The sequence below is a fragment of the Leuciscus leuciscus genome (assembly GCF_965113295.1).
Source record: "Leuciscus leuciscus genome assembly, chromosome: 16".
Classification (NCBI taxonomy): domain Eukaryota; kingdom Metazoa; phylum Chordata; class Actinopteri; order Cypriniformes; family Leuciscidae; genus Leuciscus; species Leuciscus leuciscus.
This window is the reverse complement of record NC_138740.1, coordinates 19,567,913-19,581,576: the sequence shown is the minus strand read 5'-3', so window position 1 is coordinate 19,581,576 and position 13,664 is coordinate 19,567,913. Positions and strand designations below refer to the sequence as shown.

The 13,664-nt window shown below is 38.3% G+C and overlaps 1 protein-coding gene across 2 annotated transcripts in view; it reads left to right on the top strand.

Annotated features, from left to right (window-relative positions):
• ppp3ca (protein phosphatase 3, catalytic subunit, alpha isozyme) overlaps nucleotides 1-13,664 on the top strand; it is a 59,050-nt gene that overhangs the window by 25,844 nt on the left and 19,542 nt on the right. For both annotated transcript variants that reach the window (XM_082141044.1, XM_082141043.1), the window contains exons 3-4: nucleotides 8,165-8,289; nucleotides 13,527-13,638. In XM_082141044.1, the coding sequence (XP_081997170.1) occupies nucleotides 8,165-8,289; nucleotides 13,527-13,638 (237 nt within the window). The remainder of the gene's footprint in view (nucleotides 1-8,164; nucleotides 8,290-13,526; nucleotides 13,639-13,664) is intronic.

Here is a 13,664-nt window from a genome sequence, read left to right as displayed (position 1 = left end):
GATTAAAAAACGATTGTTTTGCTGTGTGGGAGGGCTGTAAAATTGAGACAACTTGTGTTAAAATCCCTGAAACAAAGGCTGTTTTTGGCAGCTGAAAAAGTCACACGGTCACAAGGTTCGGTGCATCAGGAGTCGCTCACTGCTGTGTTTAAAGGCACAAAGCATTTGAGTTCACTCCGGTTCAGTCGCAGTCTCACAGGAAGAGTTCAATTCCACGGTGCACTTAGATTTGTCTGGTACAGTGCAGCTGTTAAAATCCATCAGTTGATCAGAGCGACCTACAGAGCGAGAGAGAGAGATAAAGAGAGAGAGAGAGTGGTTCTCTGCTGCAGAACACACCTACACCTCTGAGTCATCTGCATCTAACAGCTCAATATTCTCTCTATTTCTCTAAATCTCTTCCCATCATCCAGTTCTGCTTGCACCCTGTGTGCCTGCAGTGGGTGATGTGAGAATAAGCATCTCCCCCCACACACACACACACACACTCACTCAGCACTGCACAGTCACTGCCACACATAAAGAGAGATACTTACAATTATCACCATTTAGAGTTCAGTGTGTGTGTGTGTGTGCGTGCTTGATTGATGTCTGTCCCTGAGCTCAGAATATTTGCCCAGATCAGCCAAAATTAGGCCAAGTGAAGTTTATGCCTGCCGATTGTCTATTATTAATATCAAAGGGATATGAAATATGCAGGAGGCACAGTGTACGAGAGGAACCGTCATTGTCAGTAGATCCGCTTCCTTTGTGATGCAACATAATGGCAAACAAAGACATATCTGCTGCCGTTTGTCACTACCTTCACCCAGCTGTATGGCCATCACCTCATGCTATTGTTAATCAAGACTGCTTACACAATCACACAGATGCACACACACACACACACACACACACGCAGGGCACTGGTTCAGGCCCATTCGCTTATGTTGAGAATGATTTGTGCTGCGTGCTGCTCGCTCATTAAGTCCAGCTTACATAATGGAGAGCAGAGGATGAGGAGAAGAGAGGATATGAATAGAAGAGAGAGGAGAGGAGTTATGCAGAGAGGAGGAAAGAGAACATATGGGAGAATAAGAGGAGCAGGTGAGAGGGTAGATGAGAGAAGAGACGAACAGACGAGAGGAGAGGTGGGGAGGAAAGGAACTGAAATGAGATGGTGTGAGGAGAGGAGATGAACAGATTGGAGAAAAAGGAGCAGATGAGAGGGAGAGATAGAACGGAGAGGAGATAAGCAGATGAGAGGCGATAAGGAGTGAAGAAGGGAATTAACATATGGGAGGACAAGGAGATGAAAGAAGAGATACAAATGAGAAAGGAGGAGAGGAAATGGACATATGAGAGTATAAGAGGTGAAGATGAGAGTGAATAGGAGAAGATGGGAGAATAAGATGAACAGAGGAAAGGAGAGAAGCAGATAATATAAGCGGGGAAAAGAGAGGAAGGGAGATGAAGAAATGACAGAAGGAGAAAAAAGAGTAGAGGAAATGGTCAGATGAGAGGATATGAGAGAAAAGAAAATAGGAGTGGATGAAAGGAGAAAGATGAGAGTAGTCGAACAAATGAAAAGAGGAAAGGAGATGAACATATATGAGACACAAGGAGCAGATGGAGAGGAGAAAAGTAGAGATGAACTGAGAGGAGAGAGAGAGGAACTAAGGAAAGGAGATGAATAGAGGTACATGGAGAAGAGGTGAAAGAAAGGGGGGTGAATAGATGTGATCCTGTTCATCTCCAGGAGAGGAGCGGTTACAAAATAAAAAGAAAGGAGAGAAAGGAGGAGATGAAGAACACATGAGATGATGATTTGAGATGGGAGATGGAAGGGAAGTGAGATAAGCAGTTTACAGTAGAGGAGGAGAAGAGGAGAAAAAATAGATTCTGAATGAGAGGAGAGATGGAGAGAAAAGAAGAAGGGGAATGAACAGATGGTGAGCAAGGAGAGAAGAAAGACGAGAGCAGTCGAACAAATTAAGGGAGGAAAGGAGATGAACAGATGAGAGGAGAAAAGAGGAGGAAGAAGAACAGAGGAGAGGAGGTGAATAGAGGACAAAAGAGGAGAACAGGGGAGATGAATCAATGAGATGATATGAGAGAGGAGAGAAGAGAAGAACAAGATAAGAGAGGAGAAAAGAGGAGATGAACAGATAACAGGAATGAGAGGTGTGATCTGTTGGATGGATCAGATATCAGGAGTAAAGGAGGAGCACAGAGAGAAAGATCACTGTGACACACATGGGATTCCATCAACATTCTCCTCGTGTGCTCGGGTGGCATGTGACCCACACGGGAATGTGAACAGGCATGTTAATTTCACATTTAATACCTCTTTCTCCCGAAGCACAGTTAAAATCAGCTCCGCGAACCAGCCGATTCGTTTAAACAGAAGCACTTAACACCGGGACCCGGGATCATTTCCATGCACAATTCATATACCTCTTCATGCATAATGTAATGTCTCAATATGCAGGATCCGCTCATTTATATACAGTAAACGCCACTTACTAACACAGCCAGGGCGCATCTGATTTGCCTATGCATTATGCAGCTCTGATGCTGCAACGTGACTGGGCATATCTGCATTTCCCACCACCCCACCCCCCCACCGTTTTGGATTATATAAACCTAGTATCCATATCTACAAAGACTTTAACAACAGGAATTTCATACGGCGGCAGAGCTCTGCCACATGAGCAGGTTTGAAGTCGTCGGGAGTAAACCAGGCGCCCAGGGGGAGAGAGAGCCCACCTGGGGATACACGGTGAACCCTAAACTCCTGCGAGACCCGTCTAACACGCGCATAACAAAAGCAGTGTGGATGAAATGAATGTGTTTTTAATGACTCGATTTGTAACATCTTTTTTAGATCTTGAGCCTCATATGAGGTGAAATCAGATGGTGTCCCACAATGCATCTGCGTTTTTATCGATGGCTCGGGTGCAGTAGAGGAGGCAGGGTGAGAGAAGGGAAATAAGCACAGCGTGAGAAGGCTGAATACAAGGGGGCGGAAGAATCTCTTTACTAGTCGGTGGAGGAGCGAGCGAGCACAGATAAGCGAGAGAGTTCAACTTGTCACCTCCCTGTCATTCAGTCCTGCTCCGGGAGGAAACAAAGTGAGAGAAACAGCGCTAACTGCAGCCCCTGTGACCCCGGCCTTCGAGAAAACGGTCCCTTTAGCCATTCTCCACATCATTTCCTCTAGAGGCTTTCGTTTTTTCCTCTCTACGCTGCGGTGCTTGATTACTTCTAGGGCTTTTGCTCTATAGTGTGTGTTAATGGTTCATGTTAATGGCCCATTTTGGATGTATGTCAGACTCGGTGGACTGCTTGCGGCTGCTGTGTGATTTAGGACAGATAAGTCCGCTAATTCATTTGACATGAGGAATCTTAATTTAAGCGGCTTCCCCTGAGACATTTAAGGCTAAATAAGTGGTTTGGCTTGAGAATGGATCTATTGATTTGTGCATTGATCTGGAAGTAAAGGAGCTGTTTGGGTAGAGCCTGACAGAATGCTTGTGATTTAGCATTTTAAGAAAAGGAGGACAACATGATAGTCTATTTTTGTTAAGCTTGAAACATGAATGCTTGTGTGTTCAGAAAGGAAACATTAGTGAGAGTAGATGAAGGCCTGTAGAGTTGATTAAAATACCCACAAGTTTATCTGTGAGCTTTGTGTATGCTAGTGTACTCCTAAATGATGATCATTTAAAGGGATAGTTCACCCAAAAATGAAAATTCTGTCATAATTGACTCACCCTCAAGTTGTTCCAAACCTGAATGAATGTTGAACACAAAAGAAGATATTTTAAAGAATGTTGGTAATCAAATAGTTCACTGAAAAAAATGATTCGTTGAATTTAATAAAAAAAAAATTATCGTAAGTGGTTGCACACAATTGATTTTAGCTACATTTAAACAAATGCATTAAGTTGAACTAAAATTGATTAAGTTCAACTAAATGCATTTGTTTAAATGTAGCTAAAATCAATTGTGTGCAACCACTTACGATAAAAAAAATGGATTAAATTCAACTAATCTTTTTTTCTCAGTGTTGATGGTAGCTTGACTTCCATAGGGAAAAAATAATTCTATGGAAGTAAATGGCTAACGTCAACTGTCTGGTTACCGGCATTCTTCAAAATATCTTCTTTGATGTTCAGCAGACGAAAGAAACACGTACATGTTTGGAACAACTTGAAGATGAGTAAAAGATTATACAATTTTTCTTTTTGGGTGAACTATCCCTTTAAAGTCACCTCAAAATCAAATTTGATCATTCTTTTTCTATTGGAATATTACAATGTTTATTATAAATGATTTATCCTTTGCATCGTTATTTGTTATTAAAAATTCAAGTGTTGTGCCGTTTAACTTAACTTTTCTGTTGCTTCCAGCAACATTTCACTCACACCATGAGATTGCAGCAATTAGCAGACGACAACAATCCAACCAATTCTCATTCCAGAAGTAATTTCACTTAAAAATCACAGAAAAAATGATTGTAATTTCTGTTTCATGCTGACAGCATCTCTCTTCTAGGAAAGCAAGTCAAAAATATTGAATATGAACGTGTCTAAACAGCCCATAAGAAGCAGCCTGTTTTACAGGGATCCCTGAAGACTGATTAGTCAACTAGTCGTTCAGGCAACCCAATGACTGGTCGAATTTGAAAATATGTAGTTTTGCACATCCCTGTTGCATGTATTGCCTTCCTGTTCCAATAAGACATGCTCTATTGTTCAAAAGTTTGGTGTCAGTCTTTATGAAATTATTACATTTATTCAGCTGTGATGCTTTAAATTGATTAAAATTGACAGTAAAGAAATGTTACAAAAGATTTTTTATTTCAAAAAAATGCTGATTTTTTGAACTTTCTATTCATCAAAGAATCCTGCAAAAAATATTAAAAAAATATTAGTTTTTTTCAGCGTTGATAATAATAAGAAATGTTTCTTGAGCAGCAAATCAGCATATTAGAATTTAGAATCAGGATCATGTGACATGACATTTAAATGTAAATGTCATTTGACACTAAAGAAAGGAGTAATGATGCTGAAAATTTTATTTTGCATCACAGAAATGTATTATATAGGCTTTATTAAAATTGAAAACAGTATCATATTTTAAATCTTACAGTTTTACCATTTTACTGTATTTTTGATCAGATAAATGCAGTCTGATGAGCATAAGAGACTTGATAGACATAAGAGACCCCAAGGTTTTGAACCGATTTGTACATTAAAGGTACAATATGCAAGAATTTTTGCCGCTAGAGGGCGCTACATTCCAAACAACAACAACGGCGTAGCTTGATGACGATGTGAAGGAGCGTGGAATGATGGGAACTGTCGTTTTAAACTCCACCGTGGATGTAAATCAGTCAGACGGGAATCGAAAAATCATGTTCATGGATGATGAGGCTAAGTTCTATTTTTATAAATGTTGCGTTTAATGACATGCTTTTTGTGGCGAGGGGGGCGCGGTCTGTGATGGGAGAGAAAATAGACGAGCAAGTAGGTCAAGTGCAAATGCACCTGTGTCTTATTGCAGTGATCGGCGTGGAGAGACCGCTTATAAGCCGCGCTGGAACGAGAGAGAGACTGGAGAGAAAATTGGACGCAGAGGAAGAAAACCGGTGGATCCGAGCTCTCATTTTTGAACTGTTTTGTGCCGTCGCGGTTGCCACGGTGAATGCGCGTTGTGCGCGGCTTTTGTTTGTTTTGCTTTATTTTAATAAAGTACGAGTCCCAGTCACGACGACGCGTCTTCTTCCTTCCTGACTCTTAAACCTCATCACACTATTATTTCATTAAAATGAATTAACCGCATGAAAAGTAAGGTTTAATACTTCATAGATGTTACTGTATTTGTTGAATTCATTGTTGTGATAACGCTGCGCAGTTTTACATGTTCTAAACAATTGTTGTAAAAGTACATTCGAACATGCCCACATCATTTGCCAAAATACTGATTCATCTTTATGTATAACACATGCTATATTTATTTACATGGCCATAAACACCAGACGTGATAAACAATGTCAATAAACTAAACACAAATCTAAAGCAATAATACTTTCCTTACATAAACATAACTATTACCGAATGCTACATTTGGAAAATATAAAATTAAGCATGCTTTGTCGACAGAACCAGCTGCAATCGGTAAAGAAGAATTGTGTCCCATAACGACTGCAAGAAACAAGCTAAAGTTTGTAGCTTGATAGACGCTACAACTACAACTTCCGCATTTGTCCAGGACTCCACGCAGTACGAGCGGAAACCGAGGGTGACGCGGATATGACGCAATTGACTGGCGACTCCCAGCTCCCCCCTGCTCTAACACCCCGTTTCCTTGGTTAAAATCGCAATTTTCTCACGATTTAAAAATAGTTGGAAACATTTGGGATATTGTAAGTAATCAACTTAACAAAATATATAACACTGGCCTTGAGATTTTGGGATATTTTAATGCAAAATTCTTACATATTGTACCTTTAACAAGGAAAGAAAACTGCTTGTCAAGCGATTTCATGATGTATATTAAGTGGGAGAAACAGGAAGTGACATGCTCCACAGTTTCTCACAGGTCTCAAGCATGGTGACGCACTTACACTAGGTCATATCACACAATCTGGACTTTTGCTGTAAACCCAGATTCCTCAAGCGCCGGAGTTTGACTGAAATTCTCACAAGAGTCAGAACAAACACACTTGCCTATAATTCCACGAACCTCTATCTTCGCATGACAGCAATGTGGGCTTCGTAGGTATTGATATGTGACGAAGAAGCTAAGAGGGTTTTAAACGTGTGTGTGTGTCCGTGGCCACACCTACACACACTACAGGCTGAGAGGCCTCTGGGGCAAACGCTTAGGCAGCATCTCCATGCCAACGCAAACTCCTCATTTATTTCATTCTTTATTCTCATCAAATTCATGTCTCCATGGAAACAGGAGTTTGCGTTGCTCTCTCTCTCTCTCTCCCTCTCTCACTCTCAGAGAGAGAGAGAATTATGTTGCAAAAGGAGCAACAAAGATCTTCAGGCCAGCTACAGTATGTTGGATATAGGCTCTTAGGTGTTTCACGGCCCTATATGTGCACAGCTGTGATTGTGCTTCCTGTCAATTCGATCAGTTCATTATGACTCGAGCAATCTACATGTTGACATTAAAGGGATAGTTCACTTTGAAATAAATTTTTGGTATGTTTTAGCTTACCTCAAGGGCATCCAAGATGTAGGTGTCTTTTTTTCCGCAGTAGTTTCAATTTTGATATTTTTAGGTCAAACCGTTCTTGTCTGTCAGTCATATAATGCAGGTCTATGGGCACCACCTCAAACAGCATGCACAGAGTCCAAATTAAAACAATTCCCCGTCGTCCAAATTAAACAATTCCCCATCGTAAGTACACATTGATGGCCTAAGACACGAAACGAGCGGTTTGTGTGAGAAAACGAACAGTATTTATATCGTTTTTACCTCTTATACACAGCCATGTCCAAGTGATCTGATCTGACGTGTACGCAGACTGGTGCATAGATATATATACACTAGATGTCGCCTTGTCTACGGCAGTTCATTGGAACGAATGTCTTTAAGGCGACATCTAGTGTATATATCTATGCACCAGTCTGCGTACACGTCAGATCAGATCACTAGGACATGGCTGCGTATAAGAGGTAAAAACGATATAAATACTGTTCGTTTTCTCACACAAACCGCTCGTTTCGTATCTTAGGCCATCAATGTGTACTTACGATGGGGAATTGTTTAATTTGGACTCTGTGCATGCTCTTTGAGATAATGACCATAGACCTGCATTATATGATTGACAGACAAGAACGGTTTGACCTAAAAATATCAAAATTGAAACTACTGCGGAAAAAAAGACACCTACATCTTGGATGCCCTTGAGGTAAGCTAAAACATACCAAAAATTAATTTCAAAGTGAACTATCCCTTTAAGGGATTACGCGGTTACAGAATGATTTTAGTAGCTATGGCTGTATGAATCCCCCATGGATTAACATTTGTATATCCTGTATATTGAGCAAACAAACAGTTGTGTCTGTTTGCATCCAGCTCAGCTAGTCAATATTTTCTCCTCTCTCTCTCTCTCTCTCTCTCGCTCTCTTTCTCCGCCACCTTCTTTTCCTTTATGCAGTGTGCGGTGACATTCATGGGCAGTTTTTCGACCTGATGAAGCTGTTTGAGGTGGGCGGCTCTCCAGCCACGACACGATACCTGTTCCTGGGCGACTATGTGGACCGGGGTTACTTCAGTATCGAGGTGAGAAGAGTGTGCATCCATCTATTTAGGGCTGGGTGATAAACGATGTCATATAGAGATCGCGATTCAATTTATGTCGACATTTTCACTCAATATGAGTATGAATTACCCCACCAGTACACAGCAGAAATAGACGCTACAACAGCCAGTCTGCAGGGAGCCGGTGAGGGAAACGAAAGTGAAATTGCGTTAACCCTCCAAAGCTAACCAAAGCTGAGGAAGTTGTTGAAAAAAGGGTAACGCAACATCAGTTATATGGAGGTGGTTTGGGTTTGCCAGCCACCGCCAGCAGTTTTGAACATTTTCTCAAAAAATGTCATGGCCCCCAGAATATTCTGATCAAAAAGCCGTGAAAATAGCAATTTTGTCAAAGACTACATCCAGATGGGATTCAGAACGATGATCAAAACATAGATGGAGTAGATCGAGTCCATCAACACCCCTAATGCTTGCACAGTCCTATAACTCGTCCTGGATTGACATTTCATTCATTTCAGCAGTTTTGATTGAAAAACTTTTGAGTTAAAAGCAACAAAGCTCAGGGCTAAATGATAGACTAAGACTAAGGGCTAAATGATAGACGTAAGACTAAGGGCTAAGTGATAGACTAAGACTAAGGGCTAAGGGGCGGTTTCCCGGACAGGGTTTAAATTAAGCCAGGAGTAGGCCTTAATCAAGAATAGTTAATCGTGTCTTAAAAAATGGCTTTCTGTAACACAGATTAAGTACGGATTAGTTACACCTGGACTATGGAGTCCTGAACTAAAATAAACCAGATTAATTTAAAACCAACTGTGCTAATCTGAATTAGCATGATAGAGGTTGCCTGTAAAACATGGAATGAACCAAGAAAAGCTTAAAATTGCATGGAACTGAGAAGCAAATCCAAGGAAACAATGGAATCAGAAATCGACTGCAATCAAAAAAAAATTACTAAACAAGAGAAAATTATTTTAAGCAAGCTAAATAAACTGCGCACACCAGCTATGGAATAAAAGAAAATAAATGCTGGAAGTCTGTTTGTAATATATACAAACTACCGTTCCAAAGTTTGGGGTCAGTAAGATTGTTAATGTTTTTAAAAGAAGTATCTTCTGCTCACCAAGGCTGCATTTATTTGATAAAAAACAATTAAAAAAAACAGTAATATTGTGAAATATTGTGACAATTTAAAATGACTGTTTTCTATTTTAATATATATTTAAACTGTAATTTATTCCTGTGATCAAAGCTGAATTTTCAGCATCATTACTCCAGTCTTCAGTGTCACATGATCCTTCAGAAATCATTCTAATATGATGATTTGATGCTCAAGAAACATTCATTATTATTATCAATGTTGAAAACAGTTGTGTACAAATTTTCAAAATTATATAAAAAAAAATGAATAGAAAGTTCAAAAGAACAGCATTTATTTAAAATAGAATATTTTCTAACATTATAAATGTCTTTACTGTAACTTTTGATCAGTTTAACTCATCCTTGATGAATAAAAGTATTGATTTATTTGTATTTCTTTCCCCCAAAAATAAAATTAAAATTCTTACTGACCCCAAACTTTTGAACGGTAGTGTTTAATGTTACAAAAGCTTTAGATTTTAGATAAATACTGTTCTTTTGAACTTTCTATTCATCAAAGAATTTAGAATTTTTTTTATACACAACTGTTTTCAACATTGATAATAATAATGAATGTTTCTTGAGCATCAAATCATCATATTAGAATGATTTCTGAAGGATCATGTGACACTGAATACTGGAGTAATGATGCTGAAAATTCAGCTTTGATCACAGGAATAAATTACATTTTACTGTATATTCACATAGAAAACAGCTGTTTTAAATTGGAATAATATTTCACAATATTACTTTATTACTTTTTCTTTTTTTTTTATCAAATAAATGCAGCCTTGGTGAGCAGAAGAGACTTCTTTTAAAAACATTAAAATTCTTACTGACCCCAAACTTTTGAACGGTAGTATATATATATATATATATATATATATGAAGAGTTCAGATGCAAAAGCCTCTAAGTGCCATCTGAAATTTTCTTCTAGAATGATCATTTTATCAAGCTTGTATATTTAATTTCAGTAATTTCACTTAAATTACATTTAATAGGTCATTTTCACTGCCATTTAAGTGAAATTACTGAACTTAAATATACGAGCTTGATAAAAATGATCATTCTAAAAATTTCAGATGGCACTTAGAGGCTTTTGCATCTGAACTCTTCATATATATATATATATATATATATATATATATATGTATATATATATATATATATATGTATATATATATATATATACACACACACATACATTAAAGTGTGTGTGTGTGTGTGTGTGTGTGTGTGTGTGTGTGTGTGTGTGTGTGTGTGTGTGTGTGTGTGTGTGTGTGTGTGTGTGTGTGTGTGTGTGTGTGTGTGTGTGTGTGTGTGTGTGTGTATGTATGTGTGTATCCAAGTAATACACGTGTCCACTTTGAAACACAATGTTAATCTGAAGTTAAACCTGCCTCCTGGTAGGTTTAATTTAAGCCTCGATTTAGTCCTGGAGTAACTCTAGTCTTCCTCCAGGAAATCAGCTTATTAAACTCTGGACTAAACTAAATCTAGGACTATTTAAAGCCTTGACTGAGAAAGCAGATTTCTGTTAATCTGGTTTAAAGGGCAATTTTAGTCTAGGATTAGGCTTAATCTCGGTCCGGGAAACCGCCCCTAAATGATAGACTAAGACTAAGGGCTAAGTGATAGTCTAAGACTAAGGGCTAAATGATAGTCTAAGACTAAGGGCTAAGTGATAGACCAAGACTAAGGGCTAAGTGATAGACTAAGACTAAGGGCTAAGTGATAGACTAAGACTAAGGGCTAAATTATAGACTAAGACTAAGGGCTAAGTGATAGACCAAGACTAAGGGCTAAATTATAGACTAAGACTTAGGGCTAAGTGATAGACTAAGACTAAGGGCTAAATTATAGACTAAGACTAAGGGCTAAGTGATAGACTAAGACTAAGGGCTAAGTGATAGACTAAGACTAAGGGCTAAGTGATAGACTAAGACTAAGGGCTAAGTGATAGACCAAGACTAAGGGCTAAGTGATAGACTAAGACTAAGGGCTAAGTGATAGATTAAGACTAAGGGCTAAATTATAGACTAAGAATAAGGGCTAAGTGATTGACTAAGACTAAGGGCTAAGTGATAGACTAAGACTAAGGGCTAAATGATAGACTAAGACTAAGGGCTAAGTGATAGACTAAGGTCTAAGTGATAGACTAAGGTCAGTGGAACAAAAAGTTGAACATCTTTTAACTTGAGCGGTGCCTTTTTAGAATGTTGTGTCATGCATGAGACGCCACAAAAGACGTGAGTGCAACGGTCACACACATTTGTCTTGTGCAGGTTTACATAGAAAAAACAATAGAAAAGTGAAATGGAAAAACGCGTTCACGGCCTACGGTGTGCAAAATAAGTCGTTGGTTGGTTCCAACCAAGGCAGGAAACCTAAAAAAACCTTTTCCATCATCATCCCAACCACAACACAGAGTGTACAAGAATGTGGTCCCATGTCAGTCTGTGTATCATAATGACTGGTTTACAATGTTTATATTTTTCACTTTTTACTTAAATTTCTACCTCTAAATAATTTCATAGATGTAAAATCAGTGCATAGTTAATATTTTTTAACTTTATTTTATCCAACTTTATTTGTATAGGTTGTACTTCTTCAAATTATTGGGATGTTTTCTGCTACTTTAATACCTTACAAGGCAACCTAACTTCTGTCGTTTTAAGGCAGAAAAAGCAAGTTGCACAGCTAAAAGTTTACGTTATGTTATTCTATTTTTGCTAATAAAATATAAAAATTTTGTTAATGAACCTTCTGGTTTCTCCAGGCTTCAGTCATTGTCGGGATACTCTTCAAGCTGGCAGCATTATCAAATTATATTGTGATAAATATCGAAAAAAATATTGTGATCATATTTTTGCTATATCGTCCAGCCCTACATCTGTTCATGGTTTCATGGTAATCACGTTAATTGAAAGAATTGAAAGAATTTGGATTCATTTGAATGAAAAGGTTAATTTGTGTCATTACCATGTCTAGATTGAATTTGCATTTCAATACTGATCTTTAAGAAAAATCGGCAGCATTTTATTAAACATGGTGAAATTGTGTTAAAAAGAGTAACTGCACTAGCTGAAAGCATTATTAAAATAGTCAAAACATTTAATAAACTAATTCTACGAAATCTGACAGAGTTTAAATGTTGTAATATGTATGTATGCATGTATGATGACACATGTCTAAAAAATAAGAAATATTCCATGTAGTCTTTCAATTAATAAACATTATAACTAATTTAATCAATGAATAAATGCTCATTAAAACAGCATTATAATTATAAAAGCATTAAAAAGCTTTTGTTTTCGATGGATTATAGCATGCCAAATTGCAAGACACCACTGTAACTGCTTGCACCATGTGACAAAAAGTGTTTTTTATTGAAAAAAAGTATTAATAATAAGAAAAAAAAAAAATATGACAATTTTAAAAATCCCCCCTAAAATGTCCATTTTCCATTTTCAAGGCAGTCGGTAGGTTTTGAAACTCACGTGAAAGCATAACCTACAGTTTCTTTTGACCAAGCAGACATGGTTATTGGCTGATAGTTATCCCAGTTATCTTGTAGTGTTCCTTTGATAACAAGAACGGCCAATTCTGTCACACACGTCAGGGAATCTTCCTCCAGCTTCAAACAGAGAAGAGGAATCAGTCATCCGTGAGCGCAGTGCTCTGACATTCACGTTCTTTGACATGTCCAGTTTCTGCCATCTTTGACTGTAGGCCATGATTAGCTCTGCGAACACATTTCAACACAGACTGCTCAATTCAATCACTCATCTCCCAATGTTTTTGGTGGAGAAATCTTCTTCTATTTGTTAAAGCATAAATACATGAGATCAGCATGAGTTAGTCAGCCTGGTTGTGTGTGTGTGTGTGTGTATTAGCAGTAAAGGGAGAGGAGGAAACCCATGTATGGTTTGGTCCGCGGGCAGCCAGTGAAGGTGATGAGGGCTGACAGTAGATGTGATAACATATGTAATGTAATTGGAAGTGTATCATTAACACTACACAGACATTGCGCTGGCCTGAATTAGCATGATGTTTGTAGGTATCTCATGGATGTGGCCATATGTTTCAGCTCTTTTTCTCTCTCCTTCTTCTGTAGTGTGTTCTGTACCTCTGGTCACTGAAAATCCTCTACCCAAAGACGCTATTTTTACTGAGAGGAAATCATGAATGTAGACATTTGACAGAATATTTCACCTTCAAACAAGAATGTGAGTATTCCCCTTTTGCACTTGCA